Genomic DNA, 22,729 nt, shown 5'->3' with positions numbered 1-22,729 from the left:
CGAAACATGTTTTACAGACTCAAAAGTTTTGTCGCTTTTTTTAAAATATACATATAATATATATATATATATATATGAGATCTTCTTCAAATCGGTAACAGAAATTAAATATTAAAACACAATAATAACAAATAATGACGGAAACATGGAACCAAACCGTTTACATGAATGAGTGATACAATGATTATTCTTTATGTTGCCAGTCCTATGTACATGTGCCTTGAGAGGGATTGAGGGGGGGGGGGGGGGGTCGTATAAACTTCCAACAAGACCCAATTTTGTGGACCTTGGCAAGGTTGAAAATATCTTCTATGTAATTGGACCAAATGGAATTTGCCTGCCTGGTGGTTAATATGTTTCAAAGTTTTTGCTTAGTATTGTCACTAACCATTAGCTGTTGAACTAACTACCCTCACTATTGATGCATATGGAGATCATGTAAACTGAAATTAGATTTTTCTTGTGAACATATTGGTCAACCCACGGGTGTGCGCCCAAATCTCTAAGCGCACGCGTCACGCGTATGCCTTGTGATCACGAAGTGCGGATATAAATAACATGCTGACACTTAAAGTTATTACAACCTCTTACTACAGATCGGGCGTGAAACATCGAGAACAAAGAATAACAGAATACATGAAAAAGCCGAAATACTGAACGCGAACTAGAGCACATCCTCAACAAACAAATACTGAAATGAAGCCGTGGAATAGTAAAGATCTGGAAAGAATCAAACATCATCATAGGCACCAGATGCCTGTCAGGATGGTTATTCCCCACGCACGTCACAACTTCGTCTTGAAGTCAGCAAATTAATTACGCCGGTTATATCTCTCTGTCGACCTGGTGCCCCACGGGCGAGAGACGCAGCTGGTGAAAGGCTGCTTTCTTATCAATGTCTTCCATGAAGGATAGATGGATGGCACATTTTTTATTGCATGACAGTACTTACGCACGTTAATTTAGCATTCTAAACTACTTTGAATGTTCGCATTTTCTTTCAATATCCTTTCGTCTCTATGCATTCCTTCACTGTGATTGGTTTAGAAAACTCGTGCGACTTCCTCAACCAATAATAACAAAGACGAAACGACGACTTGGTCACCCGCGATTTTCCGCGCTTCAGACAGCTTGTTTGTTGTTACGGTGAGTTTTCGGTAGCTTCTTGTGATATTCTCCTTTCTTCTGATTGTGATTCCTTTGGTTTTGGTCCTATGATTCTCAATTTAAATGTGCTCTATTGCAACGCATATGATAGCGCAGTTATAATAATTTAAAAGTATGTGGCAGCCATACTCTCATCTGCCACTATCGATAACTTGAACATGAAGCTGACTTCAATAATACCTTTGTTTCAATTACTGCCATAGCCAGACGCGCACTTCTTTTGACGCACTTGTGGCCGCAGTATCTACTGAAAAAAGCAAATATCTGGAAATCTTTTTTCCCAGATCAGGCTTGCTCCAGTTGTCAAAACGAGAAAAAATTTCGAGACAAGACTAGACGGTGGAAGGAAAGAATACCTCAGGCTTTTCATTCCTATAGAAAGAAAAAAGCTGAGAACCAAACTGAATGAAAAAAAATAACAACAAAAACATTCAGAATAAGAAACATTGTTATTTTTTAATTTTAATTACATTTTTTCCGTGTACTTTAATCGGAGCTCTCCTGAAAATATCATTAAATTAGGGAACACACTTTAAAGGTGAGATTTAATAAAACAGAAAAACCGATAGAAAGTTACGGGAATCGAAGATAAACATGCCAATTAACGCAAATAGACATGAGAAACACGTAGGGAATGTGAGAAGCAGAGGATAGTAGTGCGATCGGTTCTGGGTTTGCGCCTCTCAAACGCTCCCCTTAAAACGCATATTTAAATCTATATCTATATGGTGTGCAAGCACGATAAATGTTTAACTCCCTTAAAAATCATTGGATCTTGCTCTCAACAGAAGCATCTTTCAATTTACTTATTTAGCAATTCTTGCGAAGCTATTGTTTATTCTTCTATGTACATGATCGACAAGGCCATGGTCTCGTCGATTGTAAAGTTGCATAAAAAATTTTACTTCATTTTCATGGAATTTTGCAGACATAACCACTGAGAAAACGGTGAAGAAAGTATCTCTAGCTTTATATTAATCTAACTCCATGTCATTTTGTGTCGAATCTAGTCTAGAAAGTAACTTAATGTCTTAGATCAAGTGATCAGTCATTACTTATGAGAAGCGCTTTAAACACGTTGGACACAATGAATCTTGGGTAACAGTCCTGATACATGACGTAATAGACGTGACGTTGCGCATTGTCATACACCGTTTGGTCAGGTTCCTCCAAGACTTCTTCGATATGCTGGCGAGTCTTGTGGTCGATACTGACCTATAGGAGGTGAAATAAAAAAAATTAACGGGTGGGGTGGGTAAAATTATGGCAAATGAGAGCATAACATGACCTACATCTTCGTCACTAGACATCAGCTTTGTCTAGGAAAGAAAACGCAGGTGGCAAATGGCATGCTTTCAGAACCAAGTTTTCTTAAATGTGTAATAGGAGTGACGAAAAACCTTGCCCACATGCGTGACAGTGGTTGTCTCTCATGTTTTTTCTCTATTATTTTGCGCGGGAAATCGGCGCGCGGCCAGCCAACATTGACCACCTTGCGCATGCCTGACGTTTGGCCGCTGTGTTAGGGTAGGCTCATGTTATCCGCTCAGGTAATTAATCAGAATAAAGGATTTGCTTCACCTTGCCCAATCGCAGGCCAGGTATTTAATAATTAAACTCGATACTTTCTGTTTATTAAGATGCAACGAGTCATACGACTATGTTTGCCCTACCATCTCACCGATACAAGAATGTGCTTTGGAAGAGGTGCCTTGGACTGATCAGCTATCAGTATTTGCTATTTGTCAATTTGGCGGCACTACGACGCTGCTGCCGCTATCACATGGTGTGTTTGTCTGTGATACGTGATCATGTGACAAATGACCAACCCCGAAACAATGTCTTACTACTAGAGTTTTCCTTTAAAACGAAGGACGGATTGAAAAAACCATCAATTTTTTGCCATTCCTTTTATGGGTTTCAGATTATTTTTTTCAAACACTGACAAACTGTAACACATAAAATAGACCTTTATCACTCGGCATTAATGTTGAGTTTACATGAAAAATGAAGCTTACGCTTTCCCCACATGTCTAGCCCTGCAGCAAAAACGAGTTTAGACAAAGCTTTTCTTCAAGGGACTCAAAATGACTGCTACGTATTGAAGTTCTACAGGCATTCCTTTAAAATCATCATCTAACGGTAAAATCCACATCTTCTTCGACATTTTTAGTGCCCCTTACTACTAAGCTGCTTGAGTGCCCAATTAAGCCAATTAAAAACGTACCTAAATCCAGCAAAAAATTCATTGTTTTTAGCAGCCTCAAATCCGCGAACTTCTCATCTTTTGAAAAGATCACTTACACAAAATCCGACATAAAACTTTTCACGGACTTCAGGGAATTTGGAATTAAATGTACATAAAACACATTTTATTTTGCCCACCTCTTTTGGAGACTCCGCTGAAAGGTAATCCCGGTAAATCGACTGCGCAAGTTCTTTAAAGGTCGCCTGATCTGTTTCCTTTTTAAGTTTCTCCACTGCGAGCCAAAACAATAAGTTCTCCTCTGAGTACTGGGACTTGAGAAAGTCGTGGAAAATTTTTACCCCAGCTTAAAAGGAAAATTGGCTGTCAGTTTGGCTCAAGTTACCACATTATGCACTTGACGAGTGAGAAATCCCTTGGTACCAAGCACTCAATTTACGCGATTTCTTAACGTGACAGCTGACACTAATCGAATACGACAAAACCCGGATGGTTACCCGAGTCACGCGATCACCGACACTTTTAAAGCTATTTGCACAATGCACTCGACAACGAGCATACACAAAGAGTGTACGCTTTCATCTGCCGCACAGCCAACAAGGAGAAGGAGATTGAGAAAAACACTTCCAATATCACATAACCTATTTCAAAAATGTTACAGGGTAAACAAGCTCCCACTTCAGCAGTATGGATGGCAGTATCCTGAATAACGGTTATACTTGGGCTCAACACGTAGAACAGGGAAAGGGTGGGGGGGGGTTGTGTGACAAGCACGGTTGCTGAAGAGTCTTCAGGTAAATGTCCAAATATAGAGAACAAGGAAAATTTTGAGTATACGCTACATAGAAGCCTTCGATGAATATGAGAGAAAGACATTGTTTTTGTCTCACTTGTTGTTTTGGTTTTGTTTTACCGCGAAAACGGGGCGAATTGAATGGTTTCCGTAAACACTTTTAAAATTGTTATAATATTGTTTTTATTGTATGCAACTTACTTTTGCTTGTGAGTAATTTTTCAAAGCTTATTCCCCATTCTTGAACTTCTTCTCTGGAAGGTCTAGGAACAGAAAATTGATATGAAATAATCAAACAACGGTTATATCAACAAGTATACAACTTTTCTTTTTAAATGTATCGTTCAAGTGAGGCAGCAGTTTGGTTGAAACGGTATTACACTGTACCTTACTCTACAGTCATCAGTCAGTGGTGTATTGTAAGTAATATAAAGATGATAAATATTGCAAAGAAGGGAGGAACTCTTTCGAAATCGAGGCAAAGTCTAAAAGAAAAACAAGTTTAATAAACTTTACAATAATGAGACCGCAGTAGTGCACTAAACCCATTGTGTGGAAGCTCATTGTCACTTTGGACATGTATATCTAAGACGGTGATAGTGAGAAAAGACCTCGTGTTCATAATTGTGTGAACAATATAACGCAACTACACGAAGACGAACATACTGCCTAAGTCAGAGCGACCAAAGGAAATTTATATTAACCACTTGATGTGTCGTTGCTAGTCAAAATAATGAACCAAGTGAGACATGTATTCCAGACAGACACCATTGACGGAAGGTTAAATTAATTACGGTGGATTCGGCGGTAAAAACAGTCTAAGATTCCCGCTTTTGAAAAAAATAGCCCTCCGCTGTTGAGTGAGAATTTTGAGCTGTCATGGATACCTTTTGAAAAATGATACTCCTCCGGTAAACAGGAGGATTTGGTAATAAAATACTAGTGTGCACGAACGAGACGTAGAGGTCCTTGGGCGTATCACTTCCTCAGTGCGTGATTAAACTACGAACAAAATTTTCGCCGAGAACATAAAAGATGTACTCGTTACGTTTCAAATTTGCACATTAGAGAATTGGTAATTTCTACTCTATTTAATGGTCCACCGAGCATTTGTCCCAACTCAATGTTTGAGCATCACGTTATTGCAGCAGATTTAGGAACACAACAGTGACGACGATAATCCACTCGCATTTCAGTCTAATTCCTTTCAGTTTCTAGTCGTCCTCCTTAAAATGTCTCCGAGCCATTTGTTTTTATGTACACCATGATACACATACTCTAGTTGTTGACATTATTTCTCTAAGTCGTAGCCTTTCCACCACAATGGATAATGAACAAGGTAAGAGAAGGCGAAAGTTGATCAACGTACCCACTGGCATCACCAAACCTTCCATTTCCATTCAGACAAATACAACCCAACTGCATCGAAGCGACAGTGACGAAAACCGCAGAGGAAACGGCCTGGATTACGCTCAGAAACCTTTTAAGAACTCCAAAGTATTGACTATATTGGATGCTAGCAATATGGATTTCAAGAAAAATTCCGAACCAATAAAGCTAACGAGAACACTGCGCGAACGTGTCGAACTATCTGACGAAGTAATTCACTCGATGGATGTCTGACGTAAAATGACCCGAGCGCCGGTTCGACTCGAATTTCGTTCACCTGACTGGCATTGTGGCATTCTCGGAAGTGAAATTGTGCAACCCCTTTTGAATATTTCCTGTTTGAATCAGAATAAATATTTGGGTTTTTTGTCAGAATTACAGCTACATTCCGCAATAGAAGAGAGATGAAAATTTCCCGTAAGCGAAAATTGAGTTACATTTTTGCAACTACAGATAGCTGATACGTGTAGGACGAATAATGTACTCTGATCAATAACTCGTGAACGAAACTTAACACCAAATCAAAAGGAACTGCGAGTAATTTCGGTGCCAGAAAACAGGTTTTTCGCTGTTCAGTATTACTGTAAGGTCCTTCTTTTGTGGTAGCATCTAAAGGCAGAGAATTCAAATGTTTAGAGCGGTTTCGGCTCTAAACGGGTTTCAATACAAAATCAAAGCGATGTCATGTGCTTGTCACAGCTTCAGTAATCCGGAAAATGTTACGGCTACTGATCCAGTTTAAAATTTAAGAGCAAGGATATCGAGCATATCGAAATATATTTGTAAGTTTTCGGTTTAATACAATTGAAATAACGCGACACCGTTCATATTGAAATAGGCCACGTTTCACTGACGACATCCGGAAAACTGTTAGTTTTACACAGCAACAAGAAGAACGGCGATTCATTTTTTTGTCTTACTTGGGATTGTATTTGTTGTCCTTCGCTGTCTCCATGCTTCCAACTCTGAAACGGCGAGCGGGGCTGGTGAGATAGAAGAGATAAAGAAAAAGCACGTATTGGTTGAGTTAGATACCACAATCTCCCAACAGGAAAATAAAAAAAAAACAGCGACTAACACCAAACAAACCTCTATCTCGGCGATCGGCAAATCTAAAAGTGTCGCCTTTGCGGTTGAGAGATTTACATTTCAGAGCAAAATACTCTCGACTTGTTATATTTTCTACAACAGTGACCACGCACGAAACCTTGACCGCAATTATAATGAATGCTACACTTGTAAAAAAAATTACGATTCTAAAAGCATCCAGCGGTGATTTCGTGTAAATCCGTGGACTGATTATATTCTTTTCCACACGCAACGTTTAAGGAGCCCAATATTTGCCATGAAATCTATATCCATGAGGAATTTAAATTAAATCTCTGATTAGCATGCATCGTTCAAGGTCTCTTAAATTTCTATTTAATTTCATAGTCCTTCGAAATCCACTTAGAAAATAAAACGATTTTAAGAGCAGATTTCATGCCTCTTTTAGAGGTAATAATATCTGGACTGCCAGCAGAGCGCTCAAAGTATTTGGTCTATTAATGGAAAAAGGCCACAAAAAAGACTAATACATAAATTACATTTATCACTGGAAGTGGGTAATCTGTCATCTGCAACGAGACTCAATCCGCAATATTCATTACAGGTTAAGCTGGTTGATATTTTTGAAAATCTTTAGTTCTAGCTTACAGATAAGTTTCAGCAACTGAATATAATCGAGAGTTTTTGTATCTTATTTATCGAGCCGAGAATTTTGAACTGTTAGAATTAGCGATTAGATAAACAATAATTCTTTTCACTGAAAATCCGCGCTTAATATGAAATAAAGCCGTCCTCCACCGACAGATTGAGTAAATAACTTTTTCATTATTGATTGTAACTATTCATAGAGGTTTAAGCTCCCATATTTGTAAGATGACATTATCGGTTAACTGGAAAAGGTAAACGAAAATTAGAGATTTAAATTCATGATATTAATACTGCGTGTATTGAACACCTTCAAATTGGCAAAGTTCAAATATGACATCAGTAATTATCAACTCTGAATTAACAATGCTTTCAAGTCTTTGAAATTAGTCAGAGTAATGTCTGAAAGAAACGTTCAATAAGATAAGTCTGTCAGACCATTTGCTTTTAATTATCGGAAAAGTGAGTCGTTAAAAGAATAGAGGAAAGTACTCCAGCGCCAGGAAACTCGTGCTCTTGCATCTTAAAAAGAAAAATGAAATATGTTGCTTTGTACTGGTTATTATTACAGACGGTGTCTGGTGTCTAAACTAGTACTTTTTATTAGAAAAGTTAAAATTAAAATACAAGTATGCTCCATCTAAGCCTCTCAATTCGACAGTGTAATCAATGTGCAAAATTTATTACCTTACCGTGATTTGACTTATGTAGATAAGTTATCCCCTGTCATAACCGAACACCAGCAGAAGGCCATAACAACAAAATCTAACTATGCGATTTTGACTATTTGGCTGGCGTTGAAAGTCGAATCTACTACTTCTATTGCATTGCACATTTCTCATATCAGTTGCGATAAAGATGATAATAATTATGATAATAATAGGTTAAGACTATTAATAATAATATTAGTAATGATAATAACAATAATAATGATAGGAGTGGATCTTTCTTTGATTTAGATTCCTGACTCATGTGTTCTGCCTATTCTTTGGCTGATAACTTATAGCTAGCTGAGCCTTGACAGCTGAGATATACACCAGTACAAATCAAACAGTATAATCCCGAATCCTGTATAAATGGATCTGAAATATGTTATCTACTCTACAATTAGATTTTAGTTGTGCGCAATATCGTTGAGGGTTGCAAAAAACTGGCTCATTTATGTACTGTAAAGGATTTCTCAACTACGCGCAAGGTATTTGGATCGAGTTAGACCATGTATTTGCACCAATCCAAACCTTAACTCTAATTTGTCCACTAATCTGTTATAAGAAAAAAAGTTCAGTTGATAAACTAATTAAAAGTCCCGTAGACTAGGCATGTTTCCTTAGCATCTGCTCAATAACGGGTCCCAAAGGCACCCAACTGATCACGAGCTCAGGGTCATTCTGGCAATCATACCGGATGACAAGAAACCGACATGACTCCGGGTGCAAGATTGGTAGGCACCTTGGTTACTAAGATTAACTCAGAGACGATTCCGATGACCCGATCACCAAACTTCGATACAAAGGTCTCTCGTATTTCCGCTAGCTAGAGCTAAAGATAGGCAGGAGGAGAGAATTCCCGGGAACGAGACAATGAGTTCAATGGAAACAGGATTTGGTTTGTTTGTTCTAAATCACTTCATAAATTTACCGCTGGTCAGCCTTTAAACGACGCTGACCAGCAAACAAAGAAGGCACACTTGACTGTAACAAGATCTTAACCAATCAGCTCGTGGAAAATTTAGACATGTTACAGATATCCGAAAACAGTGAATGCCACTTACCAGTACCAATCGCACGAGCAACAGAAACACCAGCAGAGACAACAGTAATCTTTCCGTCTCGACAATATTGGCTCACGCGTCACCTCTTCGAATTCAAGAGTGGCTTTTTTAATGTTCGTCTCAGTAAGATAAATTTCAAGCTGTGTATTGGTGCTCTGAATGAAAAGAATAAATTTGAATCGGTTCACTTTCAAAATTCTCATAAGCTAACAAAACAAACAAATTTCCCGCTCCCAAAGGGGCAAATAACTGTGAATTCCAGGAAACCCAATCTTTTTTCTTTTCCTAATCAGGAGCATATAACCTAAAACCATTTAGTTATGTTCCAGAGCTGGGTAGTATCAGGGAGCAAAACAAGCCAATAATAATTTATTTCCTAAGTCATAAGTTTCTTATAATGTTGGTTCTGAGAACATGGTGTTTAATTAGATGATATTCCGCAGATGATGCTGTTTTTTTTTCTACTGAATCACATGTCTGCTCGGTAGGGTATTGATATTGTACGAGGAAATAACTTCTTGGTCTCTCCTGGGAGTGAAAGGGTTGTGCAAACTTCGCCCCTGTTATAGATAAAATCGTGCATGATTATCATGCTACAAAAACGATGGATGTTGCTTTGACGAGTATCTTCATAAGACATACCCTTGTGCGGTCTTTTTCAGTCGGTTCGCTGAAGTCGTAATACCATGATGCATCCGCCTTTCTACTCTGCACTGATTCACTCTGAAAAGCAAGATATTCAATTAGTCAGTTCTACGAGTAAACCTTGATTTAAGCCAAGAGAAATCCCATTATTTTCACCATTATTGTGTACGTTGAAGACAGCTAACACAGTACAAATTTCGTCCTGTGCTTATTGCATATTATTTATTTTGCCGCGCTTGCCGCACGCGTTTTGTTTTCCCGCGCTGTTACGTCCCTCGTCACCTTGGGTTTTGATTGATTGATCATACACCGCGTGTTCGAAGAGTCAGTCAAGGTTTACAAAGAACACCAGTCACTGAGGAAGCACTGTCATTTAAAGGTGCATTTAAACGTTGTCAGGAGAATTGGAATGCTCCATATGTGTATAGTGCTGAACACAGTAGGAGCGTAAGCTCAGCACGTTTGGTAGACCACAGCCTAAATGGAAATGTTTTTAATTTTACAGAGGAAAAACTTCTTGATGGCAAACAGGAAAATAATGATAAGAAAATCCCAAACGTATTCAACAGTACGCTGTTGTCAAAAAAAATAGAGCACGACAATTTATGCAGAAAAAATTCTAAGCTGAAAAAAAAAGATCGAAAGATGTCCTTTACTTCGCTTACAAAACTGCATGTAGGAAAACTTGAATCCAACCGGGAGACCATTGTTTTCCTGACCAATTTTAATGTAATCAACTTAATCAGAATTATGTGTGTCACATGAAGCAAAACAAAGTTTTGATGACAGTTAATTTTTGTTCTTTTCTGTTTACCTAAAAGTCGATTGCCTTCAGATCAATTATTTGTCTTAAATAAAACATAAAGTTTCGTAGCGCTCATCAAAAGGCAGGCAAAAAAATTATCATCAAAAAGATTTTACCATGTTTTATTCCTGGGAACATAATTTGCAGATATGTTTTTCTTGAAAAGTCGAAAAGTGTCAAAAACACGTCCTTGCAAATTGATTCATTGACCATAAGAAGTACAAAGCAACACAATAAAAAAAAAGCGTAACAATAGAAATCATGATCAGAACTAACCTTATAGTCCGGCCGATAAAGAGACAAACGGAATAATAACAAATTGGAGAATTTAAGAATTGAAATTCAATTTAAAATTTGTCTTAGCCGTAGACTTTATTCTTATAAATTCTCAACACCACAGATTGCTCGCCGAGTGAAAGGAATCACTTATTCTTTTGCCTAAAGAAAGGGGAATTAATATTTAATTAAGAAGATTCCCATCCTTTTTCTGCGAATGCATTATCGGCAAATGGTACATTTCCAAGACCAGGCTTGCGCAACAATGAAAACCAAAACAAATGAACCGAGTAGAGTCATCAGCGCTAACTAATTTCTATTTATCATCCATGTTTAGCCGATTGGTTTTAATCAAAGATAATTACGTTGCGTTAGTCAAAAGTTGCTTTAAATTCGAAACATCTGCTTCAAGCCATATGCTACCACAAAGACGCCCTAATACCGAGCAACTTATCTCGAACGAATCTTAAGCCACAAACAATCCTCAACAGACACAAAATGGGAATCATTTTCCATCGTATTTATTCAAAGATAACAATTACGAAGCGAACAGAAAGTAAAATCTATCTTTCTTACCACAGAAACAAAAGGAAACCATCATAAATTTTAAGATCGGCACGATATTTGCGAAGATTACTCTCTAATCTTGATTTTTCACTCGTAATTCTTAAATAAAAGGACGGAAACTCATGTAGCGAATTAAATATTATCTTTCAGTAGGAAGAGTAACAAGCGTCCTTCAGCGCATTCGACAAAATGCAATTTCTGGAGCAAATTAACAACTGAGTCCTAAAATCGTAATTCTCAGATTTAGAGAACTGTGTCGGTTTTCCAGTTATTTATGTTCTTGTTGAATATATCTTTTTTAAAACCCTCTTTTACGCCTTTTTCTGATACAATAGTGCTTTTTCCTTTTTTTAAAAAAAAATTAGGCTTATTTTGGCAGCGCGGCGGTCATTCGAGGTATACTTCTCCGTTTAAATAACGATATGCCAAGTTTTCGTTTTATCTCCCAATGCAGGAATGAACCGCTCGAAAAAAGTGGAAAATCAGCTCGCTTTATGCTTCATAGCAGTGGTTGATTTCTACGTCGGTTTTGGATGCAAATACAATTATTAGTAATCTATATAAACATTTCTAAATGAACACGAAAGAAACGAAAATCATTGTCCCTTACCTTAGGTAACAATTATTTTACTCTCCGTCTTCGTTTACTGCCGTGAAATCTGGTTTAGGTCGATATGGCAACAATTTTTTAGTTCGAAAGCAATGCGATGATCCTATCTCTTGATAGACAAAGATCTAAAGTGCGAACAGCAATTGTCATATCGGGCCCGGTACAATCAACTCGTGAACCAATCACGCGCTCGACAAATTTCCTTAGTTGTTTTCTTTTAAACAAAAGCCGATTTGATTAGTGGCTCAAACAAACACTTCAAACTTTTTCTTCAAAAATTTTCTGGTCTACAGAGGTGTAAGACGTTTGTCACGGGAGATTTCGCAACAAATGTTCAACAGGAAAAGTTTTACGATTTGTGTACAGTATTAAGATGGACAGCCTCTTGTCCCAATCAATGACAACTTGACGTTATCATGAAGTAATCGGAGGAAAATGGGTAGTAATGCATTGTTGCAGCTGTCATTAACATGATTTTGTTTCGATTACATTCCCGCTTTCATTGCTGGGTGCTTTCTCATTGGTTGTTTAAAACTCCCTTTTAGTCCACTGTAAATAAGCATAAATAATGATGATTAAAAGGTAGATACAAGGCAACTTAGAAGTATTTTTTGTCCCCGTGCAAATGAAATCTGGCGGGTCTATTATGAACTAATATTTTGAATGAACCACGTGAAATCCTTGGAGATTTTCAGCGTGTTTAGTGACCATATGAACGTCGCCACTACAAGGTGTGCGACTGACGGCACCAAAACCATTTCAAACTAACTACTAGTATGTTGAATTAAAAAGGTTTTTCGTTACTGCGCATTTTCACATAAAGGAAAATCCAGCTGAGTTATACAAATTTTGCTATTATTGTTAAGTCGCAAATAGGTTTTGGGGTTATTTGTCGAGCTGAATACACTTGAAATAAAGTATTTAACGTTTTCTTGCAATGTAAAGTCTCTGCCTTTGTTACATCAGAGACTTCCGACCTTCATAAAATGATCACATGACATGCGCAACGCTTTACGAATGGGGATAAATGAGAACTCAATGCGCAGCAAACAACATTGTGAAACAAGCCTTGAAATTCGAGAAAATTTCATGTGTACAAGTCACAACCTTTCCCAGAGACATGCATTCAAGTCCTAAAAGTTTATATTTGGGCAAACGTTTGGCTCCCTGATTGCAGGCGAATGAAACAAACAGTTTTCAAGGACAGCTTTGTCAGAGGTACATGGAATTTTGCGGAAGCGAGTTGTTGGCTCCGTTTATTTGTGTCCATTTTTCCGCAGAACATGGTTGCCATCGAAAAGAAATACAGTCAAGCGACACCAAGTTTATTCATTTTCCTTAATTAGTCAAGATTGTCTGAGTTAATAACCGACATTCAGCGGACCAATCAGAACGCTAAAATTGCAGTCCAATGTTCTAAATTTTCCAAATTTATAAGAATTTTTAGGCTACTTCTGACTAGCAAGGAATATTTTCTGTAAATTATAGGGTTTATTCAGACCAATTCCAAAAGCCTATGACCCCTTACACTTTAAGGGGTCTGTCCAACCGAAGAATATAAGGAAGCCAGTCAATTTTTTGATACCTTGATAAATACCATGTGATGCTCTGAGCATTTTTGAGACATAAATACATTATTGTTTCTTATTATAAAAACCTTATTAGTTGAAAACAAAGGGGCTAAAATTGATCCAGTTGTTCAGAAAATAATACGATTATACCCGACCTGAGACTAAGGGATAAAGCATTTTTGTAGCAAGAACGCGAACTCAACTTTTCGAGTTACTGCTTCTTGGTCTGAAATTACTTCTCGGCCAATAGTTGTTGATTACGCAAGTCGTTAAGAGCTGTACGAGCTGACCAAAATAATTACTTTCCTCTAAAACATACTGACAAACATCTGATGGATCAGTGTGAAAACCTCGCTGAGCAGCTCATTTCTCATTTTAAGAGTGTGGCCCGTGTTGTTGTAAACGAGTAAAGCAGTTTTGCCTTACCGTAAAACCCAATGAAAAGTCAGCCCTGAAAAGCGCTTTGGTAGGAGACCGAAAAAAACAAACCACTTAATAATGAATGAGGGCCCACGTGTTTCATTGCAACCTGCCAGAGTCTGGTTCGGTCAGTTTTCTCTTTAATGCGTAAATTAAGAAATATTTGCCCGAGCTGTGAATTTGTGATATATCTAATTTGCGTTTTTTTTTTATAAAAAAAACTGAAGCTCAACTTTGGTTAAATTTAATCTAATTGTTAGAAAACGAATCACTTGGATAAATCGAGTGAAAAACGTGACTATGGCCTAGATGCCGTCACTTGATACTCTTGTCTTGTAAGACAATTTCGATCCAAAAGATAGAATATGAAAAAAAAAATTTAGTTTAAGCCCTAAAAGGTACATTTTCGATTAGCATACTATTTCTTACGCAACCAGAAGAGAGCTCGGCCTCTTACACCTTCAAATCTTTGCATATTCTCGGCGAAATTGATGCTGAGCGGAAGAATCGTGAATTAATAGCGTAAATGAACATAATACTTACAATTCGTGTATTTTTTTAGGGGGTATTATCGTCATTGAAACCAAGAAACAAACAAATGAACGCACCACTGTGTTTCAGAGTCAAAGTTCCTTCACCTAGGAAGTGAAATCTATTCTTTTGATAAGATGCAGAAAACACTTCCCTTGAAGAAACTCGAAACTCGACTCGTATTAATTTGAATGTGAAAACTACGGCAGCTGTTTTTTTTTCCGGAAAGAATATTTAATTTGCGTTCTGTAAATGTCTTCAACGCAGCACGCCGATCGCCATATGAGTTGTTTTCCAGTCGTTTAAAAGCGCAGTTACTTTTTTCGTTTATTTTCTCTATTATTTGAAATTTTTTGCTGCGCGAAATCCTGACGTAGTATAAACAGCCTGAGGACATTTTGGTAGGTCCGAAAACTCGCAATTCAAATTACATTCTCACTTTCTTCCAGAAATTTGTTTCTTGTCTCTAATGCTTCCTTTAAAGCCATGGAAATAGGATGCTTAAGCACTAACAGTACAAAAAGACGTTAAGACGCTTTCACTTGGAATTTTCTATATGGACGTCTTTCAGAATAAATGTAACTATTTTGACTACTTATCCTATTGAGCAACGCACTGGACTGATACATGAAAAGCCGGAGTATTTACTCAGCCTTGCATTCTTGATTAAAAAGGTGTTACACTTCATATCACAAAATTGCTAGCACAAAAACGAAGCGAAAATGAACAGCTAAGTACCATAAAGCAACACGTCAAGTATACTTTAATTTTGGGTTGCTAGGAGCCGAACTGGGAAACAACTCGGTCTATTGCTTATATTCCCGCTCACCTTCCAATTCCTTGAACTCATTACCCAGCGTAAAAACACAGCGGTTTTCTAGCTTGTGTTTGTTCGATTTTCCACGACAAGAAAAAGAAATGAGGAAAGACGAAAATCTGTTGAAAACGAGAACACATGTATGAGAAAGAAAGTTGCTCGCCATTTATCGTTGATAACGTAAATAACTTAAGATATTTTTAGCTCGTATTAATAGAGATTACCTCGTGGTATCAGAGCTGAAATCAGTCTTTCTTGAAAGTTGTAGCTGTTTTGTGATTTAGTTTTCAAGAAGACCGACACAAAACTCCCAGCATTTTGGTTGTACGGCGCCTGAGCGATTTGCTGTGCATGGGAACAAACTAATATCCGGTTCGAAGTGAATGTATTTCCATTAATCGAGGCTGGAGAGTGACATTTTCCGAAAGGGATATGAGAACTTCAGCTTAATTTGCATAACAAACTCACGCTCTTGGTTGGGTCGCGAATGCATGACAAGCAAAATATAATCATTCAGTGTGGAAACTTTGATAAACGCTTTTAACAAGTACAACCTACCTTGATAACAAGCGTTCACAGCCGGCCCCAAAAGAGAGCAAATTGAATCGAAAATGTGCTTTAGTTTCGTAATATTCACCTTTCAAATTAAAGAGAGTGAAAGGATTAAGGCTATGTTTGTTTATACAGCTTAAAAAGCAAAATAGCAATTATTTTAACGATCGAAACACCACTGAAGTTTGTTCACCAAATCTGTAAAGCCTAATCCATTTGTCCGTTAAACTTCGAAGAAACAAAGCTCTTGGCGTATATATTTTATCCTCTCGAGTTTTTAATTTCTCCTCTTTTCCGAAAACTCTTGTACTGCGCGTACAAGTTTGAGATTCGACGACACCTGGTAGTAGTGAAATAATGGTTTGGTAACAAATGATTATTTATTGTTATAGTGGTCCACTTTTCTTTGCAAAAACTTCACACTAAAATCTAGTCCACTAGCGCGAAAACACGCAGCATTACAGAAAAGCGACTTAGGCAGTGACCCCCTACAGAGAAAAGGAAAGAAATGCACGAGACATCGGCATGCAGCTTTTGATGGAAGGCGCAGAAAAATGTTCATACTCCACGACAAAGCAGTGTCAACAAACACGAAAACAAGATAACAGCTGCGCTGGAGATGAAGTCGAAGATTCCTTGTAAGCCGTAACTAAACCAAATATTAGTGATACGAGGTAAATACTACAGATTATGGTTGGCAGATTTTGAGTTCCCATTTCAATCGCGAGAAGCGTTCATTGGCTTTTTAACAGTGTATAGATACATTTTACTTGAGGATGGAAAACTTAGCCCAGCGTTAGGTGGAATTTACTTATTCCTGTTTTAATAACCTCAGAACTGTCAGTTTTGTTGCCTGGTAACCGATCAAAGAAACGGCAATAAAATAAAAGGTAGTATGTGCCAAGACGCCTTCCGCCATTGCCTTTTCCTCCAGGGAATACATCTAAAGACTGCTACCTTCTCCAAACGAGTTTTATTTCGTTTAATTGTTCAGCCTCACCCAGACCTACACCATACTGTTGTATACGCGTTGCATATTTAACATGAGACTCTAACTCAATGAATGGCGAAGCTCTGTCTTTTATTTTATCTTTCGAGTCATATATTCTGTATATATTTTTTGTAACAAATGTTCTCCCCACGTCACTGTGTGGCAAACTCCACATGGAAAAATTATGCAATGTAAAAGAATACATTCATCTACTGATTTCATGAAACAGCGAAATAATTAATACCATCATTGTGTGCCATTAACAAGGATGAAAAAATCCAGTTGTGCAGTCCATAAAGTATGCTCCGAGAGAGAAGTTTGCATCACATTTTATGATTTGTCTGATAAGCTTAATCTAACTTCGCGAACGTAAGCAGCTCAATGCGAATGAAGAAAGGAAAACTGATTAACATTTTAACTCCCAAGATCTCATTATGAGTAATTCTCCTTACTGTCTGCCATACAATTCTTATGATTTTAGCTCGTAGAATTTTGAATTGGATTAACTAATGAATATACCCTAATACATAATTTTTTTATTCTCATCACTTGTCTGCTTGTTATTGTATGGATATTGCAAGGAGAAATTCAGTGTTGGTCACTCATGGGAGTTAAAGAGTTAATATATCCAGCTTTTTTTTGGAAATATTTCGTGTCGATACCATAAGCATTTTCACCATAAATCAGGCATCGGTGATGCCATTGTCAAGCTTGAATTTTTTTTTCACAAGGACATTGTGTTGGTTTCTAAATTTACCCCCTAGTATAATAAAATGAATCTATAAATGTTTTTCTTAAATCACCTTTAAATTTGCATTAATCAATCTGAAATATTAACTTAATATTCATTAAGTTATTTTGAGTACGTCATTTGTAACACGCTTTGAACTTTTCAATCGTTAATTTGAATAGAGGAAGACATAGGAAACACTTTGTTAAAAGCATTGTGACACTTAAAACTTTGGATTTCTTTTCTGCACTAAATGTTAATCTTGTACCTCTCCTCTCTCTGTAGCAGTCGAAAATCACCATATTGTGCTTTGTCGTTTGCTTAGAGTCTTAATCGGTCTTATTTCTGCCACACGGTATTCTGAGTTCCGCCTTACAGCTTGTGCCGGAAATACGACATCGCTTCCGCTGCTGAAGATCTCACTTCCGCTTAGTCGTTGGCTCACTGATCCAAATGACACTCGCCTTAAAGAGTCCCCGGACCCAAATTTCCCTCTATTTCTCCTTCGGCACGATTTCAGTCCAGCACCGCTCTCATGACCACTGTCGTAACTTGCAACGTCAGTTCCGTTTAGTGAGGGATTACTTTCGATTGAAGAGCGGGTTGACGCACTGTGATAACCACTTCCGTCAGAAGCCAAGCTTCCACGGCTGTGCCAGCGCTTCACTCTAAGCGGTTTTTCCATGACTGTCTCTGTCTCACATTCGTCTGAGGAGGAGTCGGACATGTCGGTCGGCGAAGAATACTGGGATAGCTTGAAATCCTGGATACTATTGTTAAGACTGAGAAGTTGTTCGAACAACTCCATATCTTGTCTTCTAAGCGAGTTCTACAAGACAAAACAAAGGAAATGGTAAAATTACTTTGAGGGCTCAAACCACAAGATTAACGCGGATAGGACAAAACTGTTCCCAGTAAGCATGGCCAAAGAGTCGTCAAATGCGTCAAATCGACAACAGAGGCACAATGTGTGTGCACATGCGTCAAGTTTCCGTGACGTTATCCTCGACACACTCTTGTAGTACTTTTGTTTTTGAGCATACTCCTCGAACATACTCACAGAATATTGTTTGTAAACGGATAGCGGATCGCATAGTATTCGTGATGTAAGCCTCAAACGTTCCTTTCTAAGAACACTTTTAATTTTCAAAATATGTGCCCAATCATCCTCTGTTTGTTTCAGGATTAAGCGAAGACTTAGACACCCCTCGAATATGGCAGTGAAAGGCAATTAAACAGAGCAGTCTTACCGTATTTTGCAATTGAAATATATTAAACTAAACACAGGTATGCTCCGTAAACATGACCTTTTATAAATCGATAAACCCAATAAGGAAAAGATATAAACAGCAGGATTTGATTGATTGTCGACAAAACGCCTTAATGTAGTTTTTGGACGTGACTGGCAAACAGTACGTTTAATTTCCAAAATATGCCGTTTGTTTGCTTCAGAATTAGGTCGAGATTATCGAACACCTGAATCAAACAACAAGGTTGTTTACACTGGACTAGCACAGAACAAAAGTGAAAATTTGAAAAATCTTCCTTAAGAAATCTGAAAGTCGAGCACACTTTGTTTAGGGCAACGAAAAACTCTTCCAAAATATTCCTTAGCCCAAATCATTGAGCTTCTCCCAAGGAAAATAAACTTTACAAAATTTTATGGGGTCTATAATAGACGTTGCTAGTATCTACCGAAAGCTAACCGCTTTCTTTTTCTAAAAACATTAGGACTATTACGCTATGGACCTTTTGATAACTGTGTTTTTTAACGCTTGTTTTAAGGGAGATCAAAAGAAAACCCTCTGCATGGCCACCCTTAAGTTCACCTCGCTTCTTTTGAGGAAATAAGTGTACACTTGAAAGACCAGAACCGCAAATTAGCCATTGAAATTGAGGGGTTATTGTAACTAATTGTGACCCTCTTTACAACTGAAAAGAAGCCGACAAATTTGTTCTTTGACAAAGGGCATAAATTGTGTCACAAAATCATTTTGGTGCCGTTAATTTGGAGATCAACCCAGTTATCATTGAGGAAACAAGCCTGAATGATGATTAGATTCTGTTTAAAGCAAATATAACTTAATTCAAAGCACTTTGCAAGGGAAAACAAAGTCGAATTGAAAGAAATTTACCCTTACAGGACACGGCATATGCCCAGAGACAAAGATTTAGAAGAAAGCCAGAATTCAATAGAATTTTATGACAATTGCTTAGCAATTAAATCGTGGCGAAAACAAGGACTTGAATTCTAAGGTGCACGAGAAAATGTCTCTGTAGACAAAAAGCAAAAGTATAGGGTCTGGATCAAGCAACTGAAAGCAATCATGGGCATTCTTTTAAACCGTCTTTTTTTTAGGCACCTCTCTCGCTTAGGTGGAGGATTTTGCCAGAATAAACCATTTTTATCATGTTACACAAAAAGAATATCGTAGAACTTTTTAGAGGTCAACCAATGGAGAAAAAAAAAAGAAGAAAAAGATAAAAGATAGGTACCCACCATCTCGTATCGGAGTTTTGCTAGAGACACATCTAAAGAGCTCTTCCGTTTTGGATTCAACTTTGTAGGTACCGAATTGTTAGAACGTGTGTATCCTCTGTCAAGTCCGCTCGAGTTTATCGGCAAATTTGCCATCGATTGAGCCTTGACAAGCCTCGGTTTAACCTTAACACTGGCTGGCTGTAGATTGATGGTTAATTCACTCCTTTTTGAGGCCATTTTGGTGTCGGGAATGTCTATTTCTTTCGCTTTCGCCATTTCGTCTTCAGATTCCTCAAGATGCCCCCGAGTTAACTCATAGCTTCCACAAACGTAACGAGTGTTTTCAGGGCGCTCTTCATCCTCGAAAAAATTCGCATCCAAACAAGTCTCGCTGCGCCATTTTTCGGTTCCAATGTCAGAAACTTGTCGCCAATTTAACACCGTAATCAGTTCACTTCTTGGACGGACGTAAATTTGCCTTCGCGGCATTGTAGCTACAGCCATAGAGACTCAACAAACGAACTTGTATAATCTGCGTGGAGTTCAGTATCTGTTGTTTATGGGAGATGGAGCGTCGTTTGAGGTGGCTGGTGTGCACTGCTGAAATAAGGCGGCTTTGGACGGAAATTAAACATGGAGGTGTGACGTGATTTATTAAGAGAAGATTCCTTTGTCCTTTGTTCTCCAAACAGGACACCGCGGCAGTTTTCATTAGAAAGAGTCTTACATGACAAATTTCGAAAACCGGCTTACCAAATACTTCCAAATCTGTTTCATCGAATCGCATATGGTTTGTTTAAGGGTGAAATCGAGGAGCGTACGAGTCTTACAACAATTAAAAGTTAATTTGACTAACCGAAACTGTTGTGTGATTTTTGTGACGAATTCGTTTCACACATTGGTGGGAAATGTTCTTTAGGGGCTGAACGCATTCTTACAATTTTTTTTCATTACAAAGAACAATTGCTGTTTGATCAGCAAGTTTAAACGTGCCTTGTTCGAAGGGAGCAGTTTTACATATGAATGAAGTTTTGTCACGAAGGTATTTAATCCTGCCCAAAGAAAATTAAAAAAGGAAATTTACTAACCACGCGACATAAGAAGATTTTTTTTTGCAAAAAGACAACAAAATAAGTCATTGTTTATTTTTTCCATCGCTGATTTCTGGTAGTTATGACTGCATCCAGATGATCTTATTTGACAGTTATTCAAAGAATGCTTCTTTGAGTAATATAAATAAACCTGAAAACGTCATCTTCCATCGCAAACACCGTGATCCAGTTGGAAAAAAGTAAAAAAAATCAACTCCTCGTGGACGCCACAAGAACAGTTAGAGTTTTAAAGACTGATAAAAAACGTGAGAAGACAAAACAAGTTTAAGATTTTACTTAACCCTTTACCTCCCAAGATCTCATTAGTAATTCTCCTTACTGTCTGCCATATAGTTCTATTGATGTTAGTTTGGAGAATTTGGTATTGGATCAACTAATAATCTCCTAATCAATATTTTTCTTTATTCTCATCACTTATCTGCTTGATATTGTACTGATATTGTAAGGAGAAATTCAGTCTTGGTCACTCATAGGAGTAAAAGGGTTAAGAGATTCTCAGAAGAGAACTGAAAATTGATACGAATCAAAAATGTCTTTCGTGTGGTTTTTGCCGTTCTGTGGGATTTCCATGACTCCTATTCAGCATATTATCAAATATCGAAATATCAGTTAGGGACCGGTCATTATTTATCGCCTGGGGGGGGGGGTCGGAGTATTTTTGTTGTCACATCGGAGCATTTACCTGATCCCCCCGTAGAGTATCTAGTTTTTTAGAGATCCCCCCTTATCGGTAGTGGAAAGTTTCATGATCCCCCCCCCCCTTTTCTCCCAGCCACCGCCAAATAACTTTTTGAATATGCAAGTGATATTTTAATAGTGGTACTTACGTCTCATGGACCTTGAACCACAACGGTAAATATTTGCTCGTCAGATACGAACTGAATTGTCGAGGAAGTGCGGGCGACCCTAAAAGCTGGAACGGTGGAATGGCGGAATGGCGGAATGGCGGAATGGCGGAAAATGACCCCAAATCCTAAAACACGGAACGGCGGAAAATGACCCCAAATCCTAAAACACGGAACGGCGGAAAATGACCCCAAATCCTAAAACACGGAACGGCGGAAAATGACCCCAAATCCTAAAACATGGAACGGCGGAAAATGACCCCAAATCCTAAAACACGGAACGGCGAAAAATGACCTCAGATCCTAAAACATCGAACGGCGGAAAATGACCCCAAATCCTAAAACATGGAACGGATGTCAGGGGATGTTGCACAAATTTTGTACAAAGACACCAAGCGCTTGGCTCATTTATCCCCACGACGATAAGGCGCGTGACTAAAATTAAGTGTTATTAATTTTTTTTCTTTTACTGAGTGGTATAAATAATAATGAACCAGTATGCATGAAAGATAGCTGCGTTTTCGCGTTGTAAACCTGTTTAGTTACCTTTTGTTATGCAAAATTTGCCATGAGTTTTAGTCGCGGCATAAAAAGTCGCACAGCATGTGAAAACCAACTCGACATACCACATTACAATAAACAATTGTAACTTTGATACGTTTCCTGGTCACGTCTGCATTGATTTATTGAAACAATAATATCTCATATGCTTGTAAATGTGAGAACATCACAGGAACGTTTTCAGGCTTCTCAAAAT

At 38.0% G+C, this 22,729-nt stretch overlaps 2 protein-coding genes across 4 annotated transcripts; both read right to left on the bottom strand.

The window, feature by feature from the left end:
* Positions 1-1,597: 1,597 nt before the first annotated feature.
* On the bottom strand, positions 1,598-16,140 carry LOC113681533 (regulator of G protein signaling 19). Of its 3 annotated transcripts, XM_089188731.1 has the most exons (9): positions 16,006-16,140; positions 15,819-15,897; positions 15,273-15,379; positions 9,661-9,741; positions 9,019-9,173; positions 6,476-6,538; positions 4,368-4,429; positions 3,553-3,719; positions 1,598-2,382 (listed from the first exon to the last, which is right to left on the bottom strand). In XM_089188731.1, exons 3-9 carry the CDS (start codon positions 15,291-15,293, stop codon positions 2,212-2,214), a joined length of 720 nt encoding a protein of 239 aa, XP_089044857.1. In that variant the 5' UTR covers positions 15,294-15,379; positions 15,819-15,897; positions 16,006-16,140; the 3' UTR covers positions 1,598-2,211. The 3 variants fall into 3 exon arrangements, with proteins under 3 accessions (XP_089044857.1, XP_027054431.2, XP_089044858.1); XM_027198630.2 differs by lacking the exons at positions 15,819-15,897; positions 16,006-16,140 and adding an exon at positions 15,485-15,708; XM_089188732.1 differs by lacking the exons at positions 15,819-15,897; positions 16,006-16,140 and adding an exon at positions 15,485-15,653 and having other exon boundaries at positions 3,553-3,647.
* A 731-nt stretch (positions 16,141-16,871) lies between these two features.
* LOC113681512 (uncharacterized) lies at positions 16,872-20,656 on the bottom strand. The gene is made up of 2 exons (XM_027198609.2): positions 20,034-20,656; positions 16,872-18,362 (listed from the first exon to the last, which is right to left on the bottom strand). The coding sequence occupies exons 1-2, from the start codon at positions 20,517-20,519 to the stop codon at positions 17,829-17,831; spliced, it is 1,020 nt and encodes a 339-aa protein (XP_027054410.2). The 5' UTR covers positions 20,520-20,656; the 3' UTR covers positions 16,872-17,828.
* Positions 20,657-22,729: the final 2,073 nt, after the last annotated feature.

The sequence above is a fragment of the Pocillopora damicornis genome, chromosome 12, assembly GCF_964200805.1.
Source record: "Pocillopora damicornis chromosome 12, jaPocDami1.2, whole genome shotgun sequence".
Lineage (NCBI taxonomy): Eukaryota > Metazoa > Cnidaria > Anthozoa > Scleractinia > Pocilloporidae > Pocillopora > Pocillopora damicornis.
This window is presented reverse-complemented; position numbering and strand designations above follow the sequence as displayed.

What these genes read in the sequence shown, in the direction of transcription:
- LOC113681512 (XM_027198609.2), bottom strand. Translation starts at nt 20,519, where the DNA reads ATGGCTGTAGCTACAATGCCGCGAAGGCAAATTTACGTCCGTCCAAGA. An exon ending in CAAAACTCCGATACGAGATG is followed by an intron (nt 18,363 to 20,033) that starts GTGGGTACCTAT and finishes TTTGTCTTGTAG; the next exon opens with AACTCGCTTAGAAGACAAGA.
- LOC113681533 (XM_089188731.1), bottom strand. Translation starts at nt 15,293, where the DNA reads ATGAGTTCAAGGAATTGGAAG. An exon ending in GACAACAAATACAATCCCAA is followed by an intron (nt 4,430 to 6,475) that starts GTAAGACAAAAA and finishes TTCTGTTCCTAG; the next exon opens with ACCTTCCAGAGAAGAAGTTC. An exon ending in AAAATTACTCACAAGCAAAA is followed by an intron (nt 3,720 to 4,367) that starts GTAAGTTGCATA and finishes TTTCCTTTTAAG; the next exon opens with CTGGGGTAAAAATTTTCCAC.